Source organism: Clarias gariepinus, chromosome 20 (assembly GCF_024256425.1).
Source record: "Clarias gariepinus isolate MV-2021 ecotype Netherlands chromosome 20, CGAR_prim_01v2, whole genome shotgun sequence".
NCBI classification, from domain to species: domain Eukaryota; kingdom Metazoa; phylum Chordata; class Actinopteri; order Siluriformes; family Clariidae; genus Clarias; species Clarias gariepinus.
In genome coordinates this window covers 14,141,444-14,166,696 of record NC_071119.1, presented here as the reverse complement: position 1 = coordinate 14,166,696, position 25,253 = coordinate 14,141,444, and the positions used below count along the sequence as shown (strand labels likewise).

At 36.0% G+C, this 25,253-nt stretch overlaps 1 protein-coding gene across 1 annotated transcript in view; it reads right to left on the bottom strand.

The window, feature by feature from the left end:
• Positions 1-25,253, bottom strand: part of col9a1b (collagen, type IX, alpha 1b) — a 38,961-nt gene that overhangs the window by 5,211 nt on the left and 8,497 nt on the right. Inside the window, exons 8-32 of the mRNA XM_053479755.1 lie at positions 25,040-25,093; positions 24,058-24,093; positions 23,793-23,816; positions 23,628-23,681; positions 23,479-23,532; positions 21,708-21,743; positions 21,551-21,607; positions 21,330-21,383; positions 20,773-20,826; positions 20,628-20,681; positions 20,148-20,201; positions 19,798-19,851; positions 18,946-18,999; positions 16,400-16,453; positions 16,220-16,273; positions 15,025-15,069; positions 10,533-10,586; positions 10,392-10,445; positions 10,231-10,284; positions 6,658-6,729; positions 5,225-5,260; positions 5,038-5,082; positions 4,876-4,908; positions 4,575-4,721; positions 2,472-2,526 (exon numbers count right to left, since the gene is read on the bottom strand). Coding sequence (XP_053335730.1) covers positions 2,472-2,526; positions 4,575-4,721; positions 4,876-4,908; positions 5,038-5,082; positions 5,225-5,260; positions 6,658-6,729; positions 10,231-10,284; positions 10,392-10,445; positions 10,533-10,586; positions 15,025-15,069; positions 16,220-16,273; positions 16,400-16,453; positions 18,946-18,999; positions 19,798-19,851; positions 20,148-20,201; positions 20,628-20,681; positions 20,773-20,826; positions 21,330-21,383; positions 21,551-21,607; positions 21,708-21,743; positions 23,479-23,532; positions 23,628-23,681; positions 23,793-23,816; positions 24,058-24,093; positions 25,040-25,093 — 1,342 coding nt within the window. The remainder of the gene's footprint in view (positions 1-2,471; positions 2,527-4,574; positions 4,722-4,875; positions 4,909-5,037; positions 5,083-5,224; positions 5,261-6,657; positions 6,730-10,230; positions 10,285-10,391; positions 10,446-10,532; positions 10,587-15,024; positions 15,070-16,219; positions 16,274-16,399; positions 16,454-18,945; positions 19,000-19,797; positions 19,852-20,147; positions 20,202-20,627; positions 20,682-20,772; positions 20,827-21,329; positions 21,384-21,550; positions 21,608-21,707; positions 21,744-23,478; positions 23,533-23,627; positions 23,682-23,792; positions 23,817-24,057; positions 24,094-25,039; positions 25,094-25,253) is intronic.

Here is a 25,253-nt window from a genome sequence, read left to right as displayed (position 1 = left end):
AGCGCGAGCAAACCAGGGCAACCGGAGCGGCGAAATGAAGATTCCGGCACTGGTTCTCGAGACGGAAGCGGATCCTGGAACGGACTCATCGAGAGTCCCAGCCGGCGAGGCGAGCTGCAGCTGCACCTTCCCTCCTACAACAGCGCTGTCAAACCCTACGCATTATTCGCGCAGGTAGAGCAAGCCGCCGACTTCACGGGCTGCTCCCCAACGGAAACCGCAGTCAGAGTAGCACTTTAGCTAGAAGGCGAAGCGCTGCGGGCGCTGGAAGACCTCCGGGACGCTGAGCGGAAGGACTGGTCAAAGCTACCCAGAGTTCGAGCCCGATAAGCAGGAAGAGCTAGCTCGTCGGACTTTCTCCGAGGACTCCGACCGCCGCGGCTCCGCGAGCACATCATGCAAAAGAAGAAGAAATTAGGAAGGGGGCAAATAGTTTTTCACACCACTGTATATATATAGTGTGGCGTGGGTTAGCAGCACCAGCTTCCCTTTCTGAAATGCTGGAGATTTGTGGGATGACATCCAGGGCACGAAGCTCCCGTTCCACCACATCCCAAAGAAGCTCTATTGGGTTGAGATCTGGTGACTGTGGGGGCCATTTTAGTATAGTGAACTTATTGTCATATTTAAGAAACCAATTTAAAATGATTGAGCTTTGTGACATGGTGCATTATCCTGCTGGAAGTAGCTATCAGAGGATGGGTACATTGTGGTCATAAAGGGATGTACGTGGTCAGAAACAGTGCTTAGGTAGCCCGTGGCATTTAAACGATGCCCAATTGGCACTTAGGGGCCTAAAGTGTGCCAAGAAAACATCCCCCACACCATTACACCACCTTACACACATTACACTGCACAGTGGTAACAAGGCATGATGGATCCATGTTCTCAACCTGTGTACGTCAAATTCTGACTCTACCATTTGAGAAATCGAGACTCATCAGACCAGGCAACATTTTTTCAGTCTTCAACTGTCCAATTTTGGTAAGCTCGTGCAAATTGTAGCCTCTTTTTCCTATTTGTAATGGAGTTGAGTGGTACCCGGTGGGGTCTTCTGCTGTTGTAGCCCATCCGCTACGCAAGGTTGTGCGTGTTGTGGCTTTACAAATGCTTTGCTGCATACCTCGGTTGTAACGAGTGGTTATTTCAGTCAAAGATGCTCTTCTATCAGCTTGAATCAGTCGGCCCATTCTTCACTGACCTCTAGCATCAACAAGGCATTTTCGCCTACAGGACTGCCGCATACTGGATAATTTTACATTTTCACACCATTTTTTGTAAACCCTAGAAATAGTTGTACGTGAAAATCCCAGTAACTGAGCAGATTGTGAAATACTCAAACCGGCGTGTCTGGCATGAACAACTATGCCACGCTCAAAATTGCTTAAATCACCTTTCTTTCCCATTCTGACATTCAGTTTGAAGTTCAGGAGATTGTCTTGACCAGGACCACACCCCTGAATGCATTGAAGCAACTGCCATGTGATTGGTTGATTACATAATTGCATTAATGAGAAATTGAACAGGTGTTCCTAATAATCCTTTAGGTATGTGTATATAATATGAAATAAATATCAGTTATCCCAAACTATGTCACACAAAAAGTTTTGTTTTGAAACATATTAGACTAGATAAAAATAACTGGACAAACGCAAAAGGTTTAACTGTATAACTTATTTTGACATAATTGAAAACCATGTGGTTGTCTTATAGGTTTAGTGCAGGTGAAAAGTGAAGAGAGATGCAGACCCTGCATGTAAGAAATGACATCCTTACCAAAAAAGGAGAAGAGTATAAGATATGAGAAAGGGGGAGAGGAGAGCTTGAAAAGCATCACTAATATTATCCCGCATGCTTTTTTCTTCCATTTTTTCTTTTTATTATTTTCAACAGTTTGGCATGTAACTAGTCCCATACCGATTGTCGTAGACTCATAAATGAGGTGTCAAATCGTGCGGCTTATTTGGAAATGGGGTGATATGACTTCTAAGTGTGCAATTACTTTTCCGCAGGGGGCAATTAACCGCCCCAAAAAGTCCCATAGACTTAACATTGAGAGCAAATTTGACGGATTATAGCGCAGACCAAGAATTTAGTAGAAATCTTAAATGTACTAAATTTTAAGAGGTTTGCAAGCTCTGTCAGAACATACCCTGCAAGAGAGTATAAGTTTTACCCCTGGGACGCAAAAGGTGCTGTGGATCCCATTGCCGTAGAGGGAGGGCATTTATCATAATGTTCAATAACGTATGTAGCTGGATAATAAACTGAGAATAACCTAAATAAGGGGGTTATTTTTATTGTAAGTACTGTAGTTGTTTACACTTGACATACAGTACTGATGGGAAATTGTTTGCGAATTTCATATTTCTCTGGCAGATTTGTTGTTGATCTGTTTTGTTGCATGAAAGACTCAACAAAGTTTGTATACATTAGGAAGAGTTATTAGCTCTTATGTTTTCTATACTTACCCTGCATTACTCGCATACAAACTTGTTTGATGTGCTGATCACCTGGTTCTTTCCCCTGTATGCAGAGAATTTACATTAAATCACACTGCCAGCTTTCCATTTGATTGTTTAAAATAGGTACACATCTGAATTGTATAAGTTTTACAAATCTTATGCATTCTACTTTTTAACCAAAATACCGTAAAGGGCTTTGATAGGAAAAAGGGAGTCAAAATAGCTTTCACAAGCCTGACACTATTACACTATACAACACAGACATACATGAGTCCACATGTATACAGTAAAATACAGAATACAGTGGAACCTCGGATTGCAAGTGTTCCGCAAGACGAGCGAAGATTTGTAATAAATTTTTACTTGAAAAACGAGCGAGTCTTGGTTCACGAGTACCAAGTATCATGTATCACGCATGCGCTTCTTGTTTTTACACTGAGCGTCACGTGATCACAACTGAGCCAATGTTTTTTCTCTCTCTTGTGCTGTGGAATTGTGGGTAATCGTCTCCCCTGCTGGGTCCTAGCGCGCGTCTCTTGGCTCGCGTGTACTGTGACTACACAGAAACACTACTCTGACGTGATTCTTTTCATACTGTAGGTAAAGTGCGAGATAATTTGTTTTATTTTTACTTTACAGCAGTGATTCCATTAGTGTGTCGCTCAATCAAGTCATTAGAGAGATTTCTTGTTTATTTTTCCGATAAAACAGTGTTTCCGTTGTGTGTGTGAAAAGAGTGGAGTAAGGGTAACTGTGTAGGACGAGAAGGGGGAGAAGGGAGCTTACTTTAGATTCACACACACACGTACAGCGCCCGAGAATACAAACAAAGACACTTCTCTGTCAGGATTTATTTTTTTACGGTAAAGTGCAGGTTAATTTGTTTTATTTTTACATATTTATGTATTTATTTTTTGGGGCTGTGGAATGAATAATTTGAGTAATAATTGGAATTCTTTACAGTAATTTGGTTTATGACTGTTTTGGAATACAAGCATAATTTCCGGAACGAATTATGCTCGTAATCCAAGGTTACACTGTAATTACATAAATAAATAAATAAATAAATAAATTATGTCACAGGCGGGGAGGGGAGCGGAACATGATGGATCCAAACGCGGGGAGATGACGGCAGACAGAGGGGGCGTGGTCGTGGAGCGGAAGCGAAGTCGGAACCAAAAGTTAGGCGCGAAGCGTCAGGGTAAAAACGTAAGGCGGCAGGCGTACTTAAAAGGGGGAGCGGAGATTCGAGAACCGGGAGATCAAAGAGCGGGGAGTTTAATCCAAAAATGTAGACGAGAAGCCGAAAACCAGAAGAGGAAGCGCGAAGTCAAAACCGGGAGATCAAAGAGTGAGGCAAACAAATCCGAGAAGAGAAACCGAAAGCTAAAACGGGAAACGAAGCAAGCTTGGCAACATGAAATCCGAAGGGAAAATAACCGCGAGAAAATCCCACGTACAAGGATTAACGCCACGTGTAAAAGCCACGTACAGCGTGTGCTTAAATGCTGGATTAATCACGGGGAAATTAGAAACCGGTGAACAGACGGGGGCGTGGGAAATGCGCATGACGTGTTAGGGGAAGACATGAGCTCGTGAGGAAAAGTGACAGCGTGAGAAAAAGACGGCGTGAATCATGAAAAAATTATATATAGACTAGTTTAGTCACTCTCATCCATTTAAATTACTCCAAGGGCAGGATCTGTAAAGTTTGTCATAAAAGCATGTATTTGCTGCCTAAAAACATGCAACCCCCTCATTGCATTCCTTATGCATTCCTTATGCATTAATCTTTTCACTGACTTTAGGGTTGTGATCTGTCCATGTGGATATTTCTATAATGTATATGGACAGAATGTGATGTTAACACTACAGACTTTAACAATGATTTCTGGTTTGCTCCAAAAATAAATAAATAAAACTTTTCTACATGCATTTATCACGCCAATAAAATACATATATTTTTCCTTTAACATTATGGAAGCAAATACATACTTTTGGCAGGTTTAAAGTCACTAGATTTTGTTAACAGCACATCTCACTGTAAATATCTTGTTTAAAGGTTGAAAAACCTATTAATTTCTGCTCTGCTCTAATATTTTGACTCACTGCTGGGCCTTGAGAACCACGAGGACCTGGAGCTCCTCTGTTCCCTTGTACACCACGGGGTCCAGAACTACCAGGTGGTCCCTCGATGCCAGGCTGCCCACGCGCACCCTCAGGGCCTCTGTTGCCTGGTTCCCCTGGATTACCAACCTGGAAATAAAATGACTGCCGTTAGAATGATAATACAACAAGTGCCAAACCCTTAACATCGATACAACAATATTCAGCATAAAAATAGCAAATCTCTATATAACTAATTTTATTCTATATCAAACCATAAGTTCCATGGCTTAACATAACTTACTTCTCCTTTAGGTCCAGACTCCCCAGGCTCCCCCTAAATAGACATGACAAAAAAATAGCATAGGCATAAGCAAAACTGTTTTTTTTTTTTTAACCTTTCAGATGAATTTATATCCTTTAACAGTGTGCAATATTATTTCATGAGTGAAGTTGTTCAACCTACAACATCTCCTTTGTCTCCTGGGGTTCCCTCTGCACCTTGCTCTCCCTAGAATACGTATGTATCGCAACAAAGAAAAAAAATAATTTATTAATTTTAGGGACAAAACAGCTGACTTTCCATTGCATATGGTGTTATATCAAGATAAAGCAGGATAATGTGGATCAAGAATTTTATAACTAGACCTCACCTGTTCTCCTTTGGATCCAGATTCACCAGGATCACCCTGATAAATTGTTTATAAAAGGCAACCAAAAGATTATTTTCATAAACACATAAGTAACATTTTTAAAACAACAGATTTATTAATTAAATACCCATTTAAAAAAAGGACGAAAGCAATGTCTTTTTTATTAGAGCAATATGTGGTTCAAGTTAGGAAATTAACTTTTACTTTTTTATTTCTCTTTCACACATGTCTGGCACTGTTTTCACCTTTGCTTGTAATCCAACTTAATTCTGTGCTATATATTGAAGAATTTTTTAAATAATATATATATATATATATATATATATATATATTATGTGTGTGTGTCAATCACGATTTATTATAAATTATCATTTAAAAACATAAAAAATGTCCAAAGTGGTTAGAGGAAAGAGATGCAGTTTTATAATATGTCAAACACGCAGTTGCAGTGGCTGAGTAATATAAGGTGTGGAAAATCACTGGCGGCGGGGTTCAAACCCGAATCCTTAGATACAAAAACTAACAACCAAGAGCCTTAGCCACCTAAGCCACCAGTACCACAGCTTACACTTTATATAATTTTGTAAAATAATTCCCCTTGAATGTAGCTTGAGCACACAGCTTTTTTTAAATCTAAATTTCCATCTTTAAGCTTTTTATAATGACATTTGCCATTCAACACACCTGGTGATGTTACCTCAATCATCTTATCAGCATTAAATGTGCCATTCTCACACGCAGCCTGGTAACTGTGCAGCGATTATGGAAAGACATTAGGGTCAACCTTGGTCATATTCTTGATATGCATTAAAAATAGTTATGCATTAAAATTTCTTGATGAATCACATGCGTTGGCATGTTAATATTAACAGCCCTAATATATTATCTAGTTTTGCAGCACCTCTTTTTTTAAGAATGAGCCAGATTGTTAATTTAAAATGTTTTCGCTGTTATTAAACATTTCTGCTGTTCATATCTTTTCACTTAAGTTTGTTTAGATTTTTTTCAGCCTCCATAATTTGAATCACCATCCCCTTAAATTCAAAGTGAAAGTTTCATCTGTCTTACTTCAGTCACATGTTGATTGCTTCATTTTAAATCCACTAAGGTGGTGTACAAAGGCAAAAATAAGTCGCTGTCCAAATACTTATAGAATTCACTGCAATTGCAAAAAATACACCTTTAACTGGGTCAGGGGTAGCTCAGTGGTTAAGGCATTAGACTACAGTTCGGAAGATCCCAGGTTCAAACCCCACAACCACCAAGTTGCCACTGTTGGGCCCTTGAGCAAGGCCCTTAACCCTCAACTGTTCAGATGTGTAATGAGATAAAAATGTAAGTCGCTCTGGATAAGAGTGTCTGCTAAATGTAACTGAAATATAAATTATTTTCAAAATTTAAGTGTTTTAATATATATTTTTGAATGCCCTTACCCTCTCCCCTTTCTCTCCAGGTGTGCCTGGGGATCCAGGAAGTCCAGGCAGACCAAGATCACCCTTAGAACCCTGCAAACGATAAGTGAAATTATTATTTATATTTGATGATATAAACTATAGTAAGATTTATTTGAAATGTCATAAATGATTGATGAGTGACATGACAGTGGTTATTGTAAATGTTTGCATTTGCTGAGAATAAAAATTAGAAATTTTTCTTGAAGTGCAAATGAGCTGGCAGTCATGTAGAGAATGTTTCAAATTATTTTAGCAAAAAATCAGTGCAGGTTTAGTAAATTTGATGATCCACAATTTTTTCCAAAAAAAAAATCCATACACTGCATTCAAACATTAGACTTTAGTCACACGCAATGCCAAAAAAAAGATGCTTTGCTTTGAAATATCTGTCCGCTATCACCATGCTGGTGGTATGGAGAATGTGAAAGATAAGTGATGAAGGTGATGGCTATGGTATAAGGTACTTAACCTGAGCCAAGGTGGACCAAGATAAGATATTTAAATTTTTTTTTTTAATGGGACATTTAGCTTGCCGTGAAAAACGGTCTCTTCATGACTTATATTCATATTTGTAACATAAAACGTTTTCCCCCCTTTACTGTCATATTATCATCTAATATTTTTTGTTTTACAGAAGGATTGTGAATTACAAAAAAAACAGGCCAGTTGGTTAAGCACGCTGATTGAAGAGGCACAGCTATACAGCACTGTTCCACTGCAATCAGGTCTTCTAATTTAGCAGCCCGACAATTTAAGTCAAAAAGTGATATAATATCATAAGAAGCTTGAAACCCCTGTTGAAATTTCATCAGAATCATAATTTTGGTTAAGGTTGATTATTCAATGCTAAATAATGTTGAATCGATGTTGATAATTCATTTCTTTTCTGTGTTAAAAAGACAAACATTTAATCAATGTTGATTTTTGGTTTTGGAACCCATCCTCATTCAACAATTTACTGTAAAGCAAATGAAATTAACCAAGTGCATTTCTATAAAATGTATATGCATGTGTTTAAAACAGGTTCAAAAATTGACTGCAAATGATTTGCCATGCTTCAAAAAAAAAAAAAAAAAAAAAAATATATATATATATATATATATATATATATATTTATATATAAATAATTTTATATATATATAATTTTTATGGGGAAAAAAATAATTTGACGGTAAGTTTTGTGTATTTATCTTGCTGTCTAGTTTACTAACTTGAGAGCTTAATTCCTGTTTGCCGTTCCAAAGTACTCAATTTTTGGCTCGCGTTTAACATCGGAGGTTGTCGAAGGGGGTTTTTACACTGTCGCCACGTCAGTATAATACACTCTACAGGCATGAGAATTCAATATGTTGTAGTCTGGAAGTTCCTGCTACTCACGGTGAAAGAATTTTGGCCATCAGACCTACGGTATTCTGTTGGGAAGCATTTGTTTAAGAGCTTAGTTCCTGTTTGCCATTGTCTGTGTCTGACCCAGAGCAGTGTGCGTGCCCCCCACCCCCCTCCGCCACTGACAGGAGTCTTCACAGCTGTTTATTGATAAACAGTCTCTCTTTTTCTCACTTTCTCACAAAGTTTAAAACTCAGCACTTTACTGTCTTTCACGTTTATCATGATGCTAATAAGCCACGCCCCTAGCAACCATTTAGAGCACCCTTCACAATTATCGACAAAAGAGAAAGGCTATTGGTTGTATAACTGAAGATTGCACTGAGCAATATTGTGACACAGCCTGGAGATGGCCTGCACTTTTATGCAAGGTGAGTAACATTGGTTAACATTTTTACCTGCTGCATGTAAAAAAAAATTTTTTTATTAATTGTAATGTGCAAAACTCACAAAAAAATACGGCTGCATAACTATTGGTTGTGTACCTCAAGTTTTTGTGCTTCTGATTACCTCAGCAATATTGTGACACTGCCCAGAGACGGCCTGCACTTGCACTTCTGATTGACTGAGCAACAACCTCAGACAAACAACAAAATATTCTTTCTTTTTACTGTGCCATTATTTATTTAACAAACATCTATGGTGTCTGCAAACCTGCTCATCACTGGCATCACTGAACATGTTAAAAATTTTAATCCCTGATAGCACAATTAGAAGAAAACTGAACAAGTATGGTCTGTTTGCAAGAGTGTCAGGAGAAAGCCTGTTTTTTCTAAAAAGAACATGAGAACATGACTTAGGTTTGCAGAAACATCTCATACCCACTGTCAAGCACTGTGGTGGAGAGATGATGATTTGGGCTTGTTTTGCAGCCACAGTACCTGGCTACCTTTGAGTCATTGAGTTGACCATGAACTCACTTCTTTGTATACTAGCACCTAATCTAGAGGCAAATGTGAGGCCATCTGTCCAACAGCTAAAACTTAAAACTGGGTGCAACAGGACAATGATCCAAAGCACAGCAATAAATCTACATCAGAATGGCCAAAAAAATAAAAGAATCAAAGACGTGACTGTGAGGTGAAGTAAATAACATTGATGATTTTGTTACAGTGACCTTGGGTGACCAGAAAGGTGCCTATATAAATAAAATACATTATTATTATTATTATTATTATTATTATTATTATTATTATTATTACAGTTGCACCTGGAAGTGGGTGGGATATATGAGGCAGCATGTAAATATTTTGTTCCTAGTGTTGAAAGGAAAAAATGGCCAAGTGTAAGCATTTGACTGACAGTGACTGGGCCAAATTGTGATGAATAGATGACTGGGTCAGAGCAACCCCAAAACTGCAGCTCTTGGGGGATGTTCCCAGTCCAGCATGGTCCAAGAAAGAAAAACAGGGAAACTGCCGGGAGGGCCATATCTAATTGATGCACATGGGGAGGGAAGGCTGATCCATCTTGTCTGAACCAGTGTCGCTCAAATTGCTGCAAGGTTAATGATGGGTTTAATAGAAAAGTTTCAGAACACACACTGCATCATGATTCCAGTGTGTGTGCATTAGAACACACACTGGAATCAGACCAGTCAGACTTCTGGTGCCCATGATCTTGTCACATATACAGTACAGTACATAAAAAATGTTTTATATGATTTAATTTAAAGTTGTGAAACTTTCATATATTTTGGACACATTAAACATAAAGTGAAATTTTTTTTTGTTTTAATTTCAATGATTATGAATTACAGCTCATGAAAATAAAAAATCAAGTAAGTATCTCACCCCTATTGTGAACAACAATGTATAATAATCAGAGACATAATCAGCGCCAATAACAATAGTGGCATTGTTATATTGTATAGGAATTTTCCATAAAATGTTGCCCTACAATAATTGTGCAAGAAAAAAATATATTTTACTAAGCATTAGTAAGAAATGAAATTATAAGAAAATTACTGGTTGAGTTGGTCCAGGTTTTAGTAATGGGTGTTCATTTAGATTAGGAATGACTTTCTCCTTAAAAATAAATAACCAACTATATAACAGATTTTACAAAAAAACATCTGGTGTCCAAATGTTCAATCTATTTAGTCAAAACCTATTGACTAGTAGTCACACAAACATTTAGAGACATGCATGCACACACACCACTTACTCTGAGTCCTGGGTTCCCTATAGGTCCAGAAGGCCCTGGCTCGCCTCTATCTCCCTTAACATAAACAAATGTTTATTTTTAAAAAATAGAAAACATAAAAATAGGAATTCAATTACCGTTAATAACCGTTATGATTAAAAAAGAGGGAAGTTAGCACTTACTGTTCCACCAATAGGGCCAACAGTTCCAAGTTCTCCCTGTTTTCCACGTTCTCCCTGGGAAGAAATATAAAATTTAAGCCTGTATATCTTTGCTAGGCATCTTCAACTGCTCTAATATTATGTGGTTTATGGCCAACCTACAGGCTTTCCAGCAGATCCCATAGTTCCAATAAGGCCTGGCTGTCCAGCATTACCCTACAATTAAAAGATGACATTTGTTACATAAAATAAAACTTATTAAACAAAGTACTGTATTGTGCTTAAAATGTGAAACAAACCAATGTGCGCAGTGAAAAGCTGTTTAGAATCCCAACAATTCATTATACGTTGTGTTCTAGGTTTACCCACATTTGCTAACATTAATAATGTTGTACTTACCTACAGATAAAAATGGTGTTTTCTTAGTAGAATTTTTTTTTTCTTTCAGGTATACTTCTGTCACAATAACATTGGTATAATTACACTATTGTTCTCTTTACTCCAATGAAAAATTAGTAACCCAAGTAATCGGCTTAATGATTTCCAAAAGAGTTATTCAAGTTAGTTACAGTGTTGGGAATAGTACAGTAGTTGCATGAATTAATTGTGGCAAATAAGTATGGCAAATGGATATTCTCCTGAACAGCCTTAAAATGCAATGTTCAGATATTTGTCTAAAAAGCACTTGCCTCTTGCTGCCACCTGAGAGATTTTGTCAAAAGGATAAATTTACACATTCATGTTAATCCCTGCCAAAGCAACATTTTAAATGTTTGATAGTTCAGGACTGGAACTTCCTACAAATCTACCTGGGTCTTCAATAACTACCTGGACTCTATATTAACATCAATTAACATTAGCTATTATAGCTGAACTGCCTGCCACCTAACACACTGTATAAATGCAGATTATTTACTGCTTTCTGTTTTACCCAAATGAGAATGGGTTCCCTGTTGAGTCTGGTTCCTCTCAAGGTTTCTTCCTATTACCATCTCAGGGAGTTTTTCCTTGCCACTGGCGCCCTTGGCTTGCTCACCAGGGACAAACTGACTATTCTGATTCATACACATTCACATTTCATACAAACTTAAATAATTCTTTTGATTGTGCAAAGCTGCTTTGCGGCAATGACAATTGCTAAAAGCGCTATACAAATAAATCGAAATGTATTTCGAGTGAGCATAAAGTATTTTCAAACAAACAATATATGAACACCAAAAAACAATTTTTAGTTATAAGCATATGTTTTTGCTAAAAATGTTTTTAATATTTTAATTGGTCTGTGTAAAACATTTCAATTCAATTCAATTTTATTTGTATAGCGCTTTTAGCAATTTTCATTGCCGCAAAGCAGCTTTACACAGTCAAAAGAATTATTTAAGTTTGTATGAAATGTGAATTTGTATGAATCAAAATGGTCAGTTTGTCCCTGGTGAGCAAGCCGAGGGCGACAGTGGCAAGGAAAAACTCCCTGACATTCATGTTTTATCTAGAACAATTTTTAAAAGATATGACTGTACATGAACAGGGGAGGATTTTATGCTTACCCTATACATTGTATTGTTTACTAAAAAGCATAACTTCTACCTGAGAAATTATGCAAATGGGATAAAACTTCTGTCTGCATCACTTTCATGCCAACTCAATACTGCCCACCTTAACTCTGCAAAAATTATGCCTAGACATTTAAAAACATTTCTATTGACAGGTTTGGGATTAAAAGAAGATTAACTCACTTTACAGTTTTAATTAAGTATTTATTATATTAAGTACTAGAAATTACCTTAGCATTTTTAAAAAATACACTATTCATATGTGTGAAATAAAAATCACAACGAATTAAATAGGGGAAAATGTTTTTAGCATCCCTGCAGACATGTAGAAGGCTTTATTATATTGACACAGTTATCCTGTGGTCATTAATAAAAGTACATTTGCCTCAACTGAATGAATAACCATAGCACAGTCTATAATAAATAATATTTTTTGGTTTTCTATATGTTGCTCTTTAGGACATTTTTCATAGCATCATCATAGTATTAGCATAATTTACTATCATAATAATCAGTACAGTAGGTAACAGCTGAATTGTTTTGGTTGTCAAAAGGTGGTGGCAACTTTAATTTTATAAGGTTGCAAAAGCTGGAACATTGTTGGTATTACAGTGGTTTTGAAAGTTAGTATTACTTTAATAAAATGAAGTTGGACTAACATTATCTACATGAAGTACTGCATGCCCCCAACAATTTATGGAAAATAGGTATTGATATCATTGACCTTTCACCTGAAATATCCTTGAATTTCTCATATTGCTAATTGAATATTGGTAATTAAGCTGATGTACAGACTGGGACTCAAAACCATGCTACCAAAGCTAGTAAATGCACATACATAATAACTCCTCCAAGACAAAAATACTATACTGTACTAACATTTACCAAAACCGTAAATCAGGAATTAGCTGAAAGGAAAGTAAAAACTAGCATGGGCATTATAAGTGTGTACAGGCTATACAGATATGCACTGATTAATGTCTAAGAGCTGCTTTGTGAAGCCAGTTGAAATTTGCATGTTGTGTAAACATCATATTACATTACAGTAGTGTAATGTAGTATAATGTAATATTGTAAAGCTATATCTCCATACTGCAGTGTAGAGACCATCAAATCACCATTTACAAACCATTAAATCTCAATAATTTAAGGGCAGGGCCGAAAACCACTTCTGAATTTGTCTGATCTCTGATCTCTCCGATGATTTATACTGTAGACATGTGGACACTGAAGACAGACTACATGATGTCTTAAAAATCATCATTCTTCTGTAGTGGGTATCACTACAAAGGTGTCACTGTAGTCTTTGACGCCACTGTTCAGAGGAGGAGGTAAATGACCTCCTATTTGCCTCTGACAAGGGTTGTGTAACTATGCTTGTATTACTCGACCTCAGTGCAGCCTTTGACACCATTGATCATAGTATTCTCCATTTACAGATTAGAAAATGTGATAGGAATTAAGGCAACATCCCTCTCCTAGCTCAGATCCTATTTGACTGATTGTTGTCAGTTCGTAAATATAAATTGTGACTATTCTGCATTTTCTCATGTAAAGTTCCACAGGATTCAGGCATTTTTCTTTTTACAAAGCATCCTCTGGGAAACATAATTTGTAAGCATGGTATTAGTTTTCATTTTTATGCTGATGACACACAGTTACATATGTCTCAGCAAAAACAGATGAGAAAAAAACAGCTTATGCAACGATGCAGAAAAACTAGTTCATGCTTTTATCACCTCTAGGTTGGACTATTGTAATGCCTTACTGTCTGGTTGTTTAACTAGGTGCCTAAACAAGCTTCAGTTAGTCCAGAATGCAGCAGCAAGAGTCTTCACTAGAACCAAAAGATACGAGCACATCACCCCTATCTTATCTTCACTTCATTGGCTCCCTGTGAAATTTCGCATTGATTTTAAAATACTACTCTTGACATATAAGGCATTAAATTGTCTCGCGCCGCAGTATCTGAGTGAACTGCTTGTGTCTTACGATCCGCCACACTTACTCCGATCAGAGTTATGGAATAGCCTTCCAGATAGTGTTCGGGACTCAGACACAGTCTCAGTGTTTAAGTCCAGCCTAAAGACCTATTTATTTAATTAAGCATTTTTATAAATAGATTTGTCTTGGGTAAAGGAGCAGATCTGGGAGACTCATGGACGTAGAGTATTAGGTGAACTGGTATGATTAGATGCTGTTTTCCCCACTCTCATTGATCACTCAGGTTTGTTGACGGTGAGGTGATTGTTTGCTTTATATCTCAGGGAGACCTCATATCTGTGTTTCTTTCTGGCTCTTCCTTTTAGTTATGCTGTCATAGTAAGTCCTCCTGAAGTCTCTGCTTGCACTCTACAGTAAATATACATTCTCATTATACATTATGTGAATGTGACCATAACTGTTCTCTCCTCTTCTTCTCTCCCCTCTCCTGTTCTCTCTCCCCCACCTTCTTTCCCTCTTTCTGTCAAGCTACACATGTCGTTCCTGAGCTGCCAGTGATTCAGACTCCCTCTGCCCTTTGGACCTCTCTGGCCCATCATGGTGCCCCGCGTCTGGTTGGATCTCATCACATAGATGCCCCGTGTGTCTCTTTGGAATGCGTCTGGTGTCTGGGGACGGTTTCACTCTACCTAGAAGATGGTTTTGGCCTCGACTGGTGTTGAACATCAATTAACATCAACTGTTATAGCTGAACTGGCTGCCACCTAACACACAGTATGAATGCAGAGCTTGCAGATCAAATTCCTGCTTTCTGTTTTACACAGATTAGGATGGGTTTCCTGTTGAGTCTGGTTCCTCTAAAGGTTTCTTCCTATTACAATCTCAGGAAGTTTTTTTTTTTTTTTTTGGTCACTGTCGTTTTGGTCATTTATACACATTCACATTCCATACAAACTTAAATAATTATTTTGATTGTGTAAAGCTGCTTTGCGACAATGAAAATTGTTAAAAGCGCTATACAATTAAAATTAAAGGATGGTTTTATTATCAGAAAAAAAATTCATATGTGTTAAGAAAACTGACACAATTCTATAATTCTATTTTCTCATACTTACTTACGGGTCCTAAATTAGTTAAATACAATGAGCATTACTTACCTTTTGACCGGGAGCTCCCTTCGATCCTGTAATACCAGGTAAGCCCTGCAGAAACAAACATATGGTATCAATATTTCTTTAGATTTAAAAGTTAAAACAATTTCTTTATTCTATAACATCATAAAGCCCACTCTACCATTAAAGTAAAGCTTGCTTATTTGTTTTATTATTAAAAAAAAAAAAACTAAACATTGTCAAAAACATTTATTGTCACAAGCAGTATGGTGTTTCAGGGTCGGCCTAGTGTTGTTTTTGCCCGTTTCAGGCAGTTTCTGCCTTTGTCTGGCTCTCACTTGCTCAGTACTATAATGTCTTGGGCAAAGTTTTTTCTTTTTTTCCCTTCTTTTCCTTTCTCTTTTTTGCCTCATTTTGCATCTCGCTTCTGTAATGGATATTGGATATTTACCATCGCAGCTAAGGGCCTTAAACTGCCATCTGCGTCTTGACCCTATGACATATGAGCACTGCCAGAGTTTAGGGATTCTCCGGCGCCCACGGTACATTCACCGCTCACGGCGTGTGTTTAGGAGTACCTTTTGCTCTAAGCCTGAAGCTATATAAATAAAAAATATTATTATTATTATTAGCAGTAGTAGTAGTAGTAGTAGTACAACCACAAACTTTTACATTCTCATACCTGACTTTTAATTACACACCTGAACACATTATTTAAATCTGTCAGGCTCAATTGTCAGACTGAAATTAGTTTAAAAACCCAGTTGGTTGTAAAAAAAATCTGCATAATTTGTTAGGATGATAGGACGCAGGCATGTATGTGTGGTGTGAGATTTATTGCAATTGATCTTAACATAAAACAAACTGATGTGTTTAAGTAGGTCACACAAATGTTATGAAGTTTAATTAGCAAATTTATTCTTTGCTGACATATGTAGTGTGCTGAAAGATTGACTTTGCAGCTAATTGCTAAAAGGTCACTCAGCAATCTTTAGCTCTTTGTTGTGTTTAAACTTTTATATCAATAAATACTGAAGATGTCTTTGTCATCACGGTCATCAATGTTCTTGAAACAGAGTGTTTGGAAAAATAGTAAAATCAAGCAAACATGATCTGAGATGTATTTCAGCTGGTAAATTAACAGACACATTTTGAAAACCTCTAAGGGTTACAAACTTGTATTAAAAAGAGTATACTGTATGTGACCTTTAAAAACAAAAGGTAGGGGTATGAAACTTACAGACAGTCCTTGAAGTCCAACCTCTCCAGGGTTTCCAGATTTCCCAGGGCTGCCCTGTATGAAATGCAGTTATTTTAGATGACAAAGACAAGTACCATAATGGAATCTGCCACGTTATTTTGTCATATTTCACAAGCATATTTCTATGTTTTATAGTTAAAACCATGACTATTACTATACCTTAACTCCAGGTAATCCAGGAATTCCATCACGGCCATCTACACCAGGTAAACCCTGAAAATAGAAACAAAATAATGTGCATGATATGGTGTTTAAAATAATATAATTGTACTAAAGATTGAGTAGATGTAAGTACATGCTGCTTTAGAAGGAAGTGAATTGATCAATCAAGGGTGTTGAAACTAAATGGTGTTGGACTAAATGGTCCTAGTAAATGCTGCCCAAGTAAAAAAAAAGAATGCTAAGTATATTAAATTCTAGCATGCCAAAGCATACTTAAGTGTACTTGCTCTAGACTAATAATTATTATACTTAAAGTTTGCTATTTTGGAACAACTAAATTTGTACTTTGTACTTAAGTTGTAATTAAATTATACAAAAGCACAATTTTAAGGTTACTTTTGTGTGCAACTTTATGTATACTTAGTGTATATGGCTGTTTATGTACTAATGTACATATGTGACAAGTAATTAATTAATTAAAGTATATACTTAATGTATTATAAGTACATTACAGCACATTTTTACTGTGTTACAAATACACAGGTAATATACTATGAATATATTCTTATTGCAGCAATAGCATGCTTTTGGACAATTTTGCACATGATGCCCTTCGTGACACAACCCCCAATTTTATTTTTTCTTAATCCAGGCTTGGGACAGGTAACCACCAACAGCAGGGGTCAAACCTGGCTCCTCAGATTCCCCCCAAATCAACAACCTAGCACCTAAGCCAAATGAGCCAACTCTCCCTTTTTCCTGTTAATAATCAGTACATTACAGGGTTTTAGGACCTTTTACAAATGCTGAATTCTTTTTCTACACAATAACATGTTTTTGAAAAACACATCAGAAATAACAAGGCAAATTTTATTCATGAGTTCAACAGATTTCATTTGCACAAGGTTACAAAAAATATATTATAAAACAACAAATAGTACTAAAAGCTATTCTATAGGCTTCAACAAAACTTCAGGTTGTCTCACAAAAACAAAAATATATACAGTTGGCAGACATTAGTATTGGAATACACTGTATTAGTTTAAACCTGGTGTGTTAATTCTAGCTTTAATGCCGAGTATCTGAAAATAAACCTAATAAAAACTACCTAACAAAAAACATGAAATTTACCTTATGCTGAGAAAAATAAAATAATAACAATATGAAAAACTAGGAGTGAAAAACAGCGGACCCCGTCTCCAGTTTCTGATTGGTTGGTACTGCCCCTACTCTAGTCTCTGGTTGGCTGAAATAGTGGAAAAGTTCTAATGCTGCAGTTCGAGCAAGAGTAACTTTATGATATTGAGCGCATGAAAGAGACAGAGTTACAACACACATTAAGCTTGCAAAAAAAAGAGTTTGAGCATGCGTTAGAGAGGATAGTGCACTAAATATAAACGAATAAATATAGTAAAATTTTACTGAAAATATACTAAGACTACCGCATATAAAAAAAATTAATGCTTTAATGTGTGCTTTCTGTACATTGCTACAATAATTCAATAATTATATATATATATATATATATATATATATATATATATATATATATATATATATATATATATATATATATATGCCAAAAATAAATTCATAAAAAAAAAAACATGAATAAGTGTGCTTTGGAAATTACACCTTTCACTTAAAGTATATTTTTCTATAACATATTTTTGGAAAATATACCATAATACAATTATTTTGAAATATGTTAAAAGTAATGTAAAAGCATGTTTTATAAATATTTTTGTAATGTACTACAGAATAATTAAATATATTTGTAATACACTAGGGATGTTACAGGAAAATATTTAACGATAGGGTGGTGTGATAATAGCTCCCTGGCCTGTTTTTGATATATCATGTTCGTTTGTCAAATATTTAAATATTATTGAAGAACACATACAATGATGTGGTGGATATTTCTGTTGCTATAGGCACACATTTAGTAGGAATCAGATGACTTTGGTTTTGTACATATCATAGGAAACATTCACAGTGCTGCTTTAAGTGCCTAGTAAACATTAGTTAATCCAATGAAACAACTTTACAACACCTGCTAGTATTTTGATAGATATATAGATGACTTTTGCATCTTCCATTTTATGCCCTGTCTATCCTGAGATCGCAAACAAAGCTTTAATTTATTAGAAGGCATAAAGTCTGGGCTTTGGAGCAAGGGTAAATATTCAGGGGGTCTGATTAGTCCAGACTTACCCTATTACAGACTGGTGGGCATGTCAAGGTGAAAAACAAAGCATGTAAGGTGATGTACCTATCAAGTATAGTGCCTGTTCTCTAAGTCTTGAGAGAAGTGGAGGCTGTTGGGATGGGCACATATGGCTTTAAGGGTTATATGTTTACATACATTTAGCCATGTAATGTATGTCCATAAATCCTATGGATCACTATAGGCCTAATTAACATTAATGAACCTGAGATGATTTATTGTAGAAATTAAAGAAAAAAAATATGTCTTCTCTCCATTTTCTCTTCAGTAGTAGGACACAAAGACAAAGCAATTTAAGTTAATTCTCTTTACTTACACTCTCACCCTTTGGTCCTGGGAGACCAGTGATGCCTCTTTGTCCCTGGGGTCCCTGAAAATAGAGATCATCTTTAACATGAGTTTAATTCCAGCAACACCTGGATACTTATTTTCTTCTTATAGTACAATCAGGTAAAATATAATATTTTCCCTTAATTAAACATTCAGTCAAACATTTGACATTGCAGTTTGTATTTGCTTTATTTTCAATGTAAGAAAAAGAGTTCTTTTGCAAAAACAGATATATCTCTATTTTTATAAATTGTTACAAATCATACTTTTTTATTATGCACTCCAGGAAATATAAATTCAATTGATTAATTTAATTTAATTAATTAAGGATTCAGGATGTGGCACATATAAAGAATTGTACACAACAGTCATTTCAGTTTTTTGAGGCATTTATCTGTCTGTGACAGGTGTAGTCATTATCCTTTTCTAAGTAAGCATCAACTTTGTTATGCAATTTTTTTTTTTACATTATGGAAAGTTTTAGATGCATTGTAAAAAAAAACACAAAAATTATTACTCTAAACACATTGTATTATTTTTTTTTACCTTTTTATACCACATTGTTTATGTATTGATTAGATGTATTACTTTGCACAGATAATGTAGTATGCATTGTAAAAAAGTAATAAAATGTAGTGTAGTTTTAGTGTGCACAGAATGCATCGCACATATTTTAGTTACATAGACATATGGTGCGTTACTTGACTGTTGGATTGCTGCTAGCCTGCTAAACATGGTTGCTGACTAGCTCAATAGTGTGAACACATAACCTGCTTATCCAGAGTGTATGGGTTAGTGATTTGTTCACCAGGGATCAAGTTATAGTTCTCACACATACTTGTTCTCCCTTAGGGCCAGACTCTCCCATTAACCCCCTCTGACCACGATCACCCTGCAAAAACACATTCATGTTAGCACGCAAAAAAAAGAACAAGTGCAGTACATACATTTAGACCTTTGTCTTATTTTTAAACACAGGAGAGTAGCAAGTGATTTTTTCTTTTTGGGTTGATTTTTGTTCATTGGAACGGTGAAAAAGTTGATGTCTGGCTGAGGTTGTATTTGGTTAATACTAAAACACACTACGATCAGATAATTTTTATTATTTAAAATGAAATATTTAAAGACTGAGCACTAACTTTTACAGATGTCTGTATGCATGCTCAATTTTATCCCTAAAACACTTACAGTGGCACCTTCAACCCCCTGAGGACCTGGATCCCCATCATTGCCCCGAGGTCCCTGGAAAACAATCGGATGGATATTAAAAGATAGTTTAGTCATTATACAATGCTACAGATATCACCTAAAATAAATGTAACAATATATGTGTGACGAAGTTAAGCTTGCCTAGTAGGCAACCAATATTAAAATTGCATGCCTGAGGGGAGAAAAGCAGAAAAGTGTGCACATCAATTTGTATTTTCCATATCAATTGCTTATGAACATGGAAATATTCATGCTGACATAGTCATTCCTGTTGTCATCCAGTAGATGCCAAATTTTTTTTTAATTGCCAAGTTCATGTTCAACTGCCATATTCACCACTACTACTTAACATGCCTTGGCCAACAATTTAGATGGGATTTTATTGTTTTGTTTTGTTTTTTCAGTGTAAACAGTGGACAAATGTTATTCATAATTCAATCTTATAAAGTTTTACTTTACCATCTCCCCTTTAGGACCCATAATTCCTGTAGCACCTTGTATTCCCTGTGGACCCTGATAAGACAAAGACAAGATTGTGATTGCTGTCTTTCTGAAACAGTCTGAATATATGCTGTAGATGCATTAGAAAGTTTAATGCACTCACTGTTGGGCCATTTGTTCCAACCTCTCCAGGGGCACCCTGGTCTCCTACTTCTCCCTGGTGGAAAAAAAATGTCTCATTTAAAATGGTAGCAGTCTCTAAATGACGCACAATTGCAAAACATAGGTATGAAAAGGCTTTGATGCAGTAGAAGGCATCTCTGCCAGTACACTGCAAAAATGAATGACAAAGGAGAACAATAAAGTAGCTGTTTCTAAAATTTATTTATTCAAACATGCTTGTGTACAATTTAATAGAGAAGGGCAAGGTTTTGGAGAGCAATGAAAAAGCCCAAACTATTAAAAGCATAAATAAAGGACCATTCCAAGACATTATTTAAACATTCTGCAATTAATAACTGGATGTGTAGTATTGCAATTGCAAATAGCAATGTTGAACATATTTAAAAATTAATAGCATAACTTCAATTAAACATAGCATTAAGATCAGCATTATAGATCAACATACATACTTACCTAATGTGTATTCTAAATTGCCTTGCACTGAATGTGCATACCATTAGATACAAGACCACAAAGATAGAAGAGACATGTTCTTACCATGTGTCCCTGTTTACCAGGTTCTCCAACCTCTCCCTTCGCACCTTTGTGGCCCTATTAAATACATTACATCGTGATTACACTCAGTAGTCATCACTTAACATGTTTATATATGAACTTAATATTAATAAATAAATAAAAAGATTAAAAAAAATATATATATATATATATATATACATTGTTCTTTAAAATTGTATGTTTGTTTCTTGTTTATTGATCACCTTCATGCCTGGTTGTCCAGGGTAGCCAGGTGTGCCAGGCGAACATGCATTGGGGCACTAAAAAGGGCACGTGAAATCATTTAGAGGCACACTTAGAGGCATCAAATACCACTTGAAAAAAGTTGTATACTGTAGGAATTATTATAAAAATACTTACCAGTTCCATTGCTCCACCCAGTATACCTGCAGCACCCTAAAACCAAAGAGGACTATTTAAGATGTTAAATTTAAATTATGTTAATTTAATGTTTAAATTTTAAATGTTATTTATGTGTGACCACATATCAGAAAAAATATGCATGCAACCTCTAATGGAAATTAAATTTGTCAGGCAATTGTCAGGCAATTGGCAATTGTACTCCCTCTTTTTATAATATATATATATATATATATATATATATATATATATATATATATATATATATATATATGCAAAACCTCTGGAATATGCTGTGTTTGGCACCCTGACATTAGCAGTGGATTGTGTGGAGTGCTGTGGGCCAGGCCTGGACTGGCCATAGGGCATGGCAGTCATAATTTAATATTTTTTTTAAAGTTTATTAAGACAATTTATTCTTTACCGCAACGGTAGAGTATCTGAGACACAAATCGCGGCCCATTGGTTGACTGTCTTAAAGGACATTGAGCTAGTCCAATAAAATCTTAGGCCACGCCCTGCCTCCCTCCTGACCAGTCTTCATCTCCCCTTGACAAAATCTGCTATTTAGAGTTCGACCGGAGTTTCAGATGAGTCCCTCTATAACAATGGATAAACCAGAAAAAGTGAGAAAAGAGCAAGGGGGGTGCAGAGAAGCTGCGGGAGAAAAGACGCAAAAGCCTAAAAGTGGAAGCAGCAAAATGTGCGAATCACAGAAATGTTTGCCACCACCACACGTTCAATTGCAGCTGCTGGTGTAGGGCCATCAACATCAGGCAACAGTGCAGAGGCAGTCCAGAGTGCTCAGGCTGTACCTGTCAACTGTTTACTGTTTATATAGTTAATAATCAATGTTATTCAATTCACCTGGCTGTGATGTTAACATTATGGCTGATCAGTTTATAGCCATGCTGTGTACATAAAATGTATTTACCTGCAAAAATAGTGAATCCACTCAAACAGAATAATTTTGACTTTCACATTTCAGCATATAGAGCAGGCCTATTTGGTGTTTTCTTTTATTCATGGAATGACATAATGGCTCATGGACATAAAGGCTTAGGGACACACAAAGAACACCTTAAATGGCATTTTATCATTCAGTAACTTAAAACACGCATAGTTACTTTGTCCAGACAATATTTTTATATATAATTTTGTTTGCATGTCTGTACTCTGACAACCCCAACTTTCTAACATACACTATATTGCCAAACGTATTTGCTCGCTTTCACGTGCATATGAAGTTAAGTAACATCCAGTTCTTAATCTATAGAGTCTAATCTGATGTTAGCCCACCCTTTGCAGCTATAACAGCTTCAACTCTTCTGGGAAGGCTTTCCACAAGGTTAAGTAGTGTTAATGTGTTTTACGAGAAAGCCTGGCTCACAGTTTCTCCTCCAATTCATCCCAAAGGTGTTCTATCGGGTCGAGGTCAGGACTCTGTGCAGGCCAGTCAAGTTCTTTCACACCAAACTTATCAAACCATGTATTTATGGACCTTGCTTTGTGCTCTGGTGCCCAGTCATGTTGGACCCACTGGTGTGGGGTTGTTTTTTAGCCATTGGGCTTGGCCCGTACTTGAAATAAGTATTACCAGTAATTACCAGTGAAATAAACCTTTTATGCTTCAGCATACCAAGAAATTTTGGACAATTTCATGCTTTCAACTTTGTGTGAACAGTTTGGGGATGGCCCTCTTCCTGTTGCAACATACACAGTATACAGTTCTGAGCTTATGGTATGTCTTTGGTGAAAAAAAGATTCTTACACGTGGTCCTTGTGGTCCACGAGGTCCTTGGGGCCCTCTGACACCCATGGCCCCCTATGATGAAAAAAAGCGGCAAGATCTACATTTGCTCTTAAAGAATGCCAATGTGAGTGAGACCGAATCTAGTTTAGTGTATTTAAGTTACTTACAGGAGGGCCAAATTTACCAAGAATGCCTGGAAGTCCACCAGGTCCTGGTGGTCCCTGCACAAATAAAAAATACAAGCAGTTGGGTCAATTAATTGTGTAAAACCAATTAGTAGTCCTTGGCAACAGAGTTCACAATAATTGAGGCAGAAAGAGAGAAAGACCTACCAGGGGTCCATCAGGCCCAATACCCTAGAATGAAGGAAGGTTAGTTAGTTTGTCATATACATATGTATTCTGTAAGATATGTAAACTGTTGCTAGTTTAAAATGAATAAAAGTACAAATGTTATAAGAAAACAGGATTTTTTAGTATTAAAGCTTGATAATATTTATTTAACTTTTATCTAAACATTAAGTATGAGAGTATGAGACAGTATGAAATATTGACAGGAATTTTATTTTATTTTATTTTATTTATCATTTTTACTTACAGCTCCTCCTCGAGTTCCAGGTTTCCCTGGCTCTCCCTGAATCATACCACAAATATTTAAATGCAAAAGTAAAGAAAAATCTGATAATTTGACAATAGGTTACCAATAAGCAGCAATGGATTGGGTCAATAACAAAACAGATGCCAATTGAAGTATTACTGTTTGTATGGGAGGTACATAAAACCACTTTAAAGATGTAGTCAGCTTATTTTAAACCATAAAATAAGACACACAAAATGATTTTGGATACTATAAAGATATGAAACAAATACAATGCAGGCATTGACAGTAACATTTTTATTGTAAAATTGGTATAAATTGCAGTATTTGAGCAGAACCAAAAACATTGCCTAATATTAATGTGTATGCAGACTGAAAATGTGTAAAAAAATAAAATTAAATAAAATAGTGGTCAATAAAATTGACCAACGACAAAATTAATTCAGCATGTACAAAGCTTCATTACAACATAAGTATCAACAAGTGTAAACTTATACTGTAGATAAGTGCTATTTTTGCCAGATTTTCAACTAAACTGTGGTCTCCTATGTGAAGTTTACTTTGATTAAAAATTGTTTACATCTGTTTAAATTTTTTCGTGGCAAAAACTGTTACTGTGTGCTTGCATATCTTTTTCAACTTTGTCAGACATATTTCTCATTAATTGTTATAATGATCCCTAGTCACTGGCCCATTATTACATTATAACAGAAAAAAGCTGTTCATTAAAAGACCCTTTTTTTAAATTATATTTTATTCTTTTAAATACCCCCGTTCATTTTGGGGAGGATTTGTCATGTTACACAAATGCTAATTAACTGAATAAAAAAAAAACTAAATAAATATTTTAATTATTCAGCTTTTAAAATTTGTTCAAGGTGAAATATAAGGTAAATACATTTAAGAGGACAGGAAAATCATTATGGCTTATTGCAAGAGACTGCTCTCCACATCAATGTCTTTAATTTTATTTGTAAATTACCTTCTGTCCAGGTGGACCATCTGGGCCTACATCTCCTGTGGGACCAGTCAACCCCTAAAAAAAACCATGGCAACAAAAAACATTTTACCCAGGTAAAGACAGAATCAAATAAGAACCACAAGCAATAAATGACCCCTATAAGCGTTTCAAAATGTTAAAAATAAAAAATGTGTATGTGTGTGTGTGTGTGTATGTACATAAAAAATATATACTG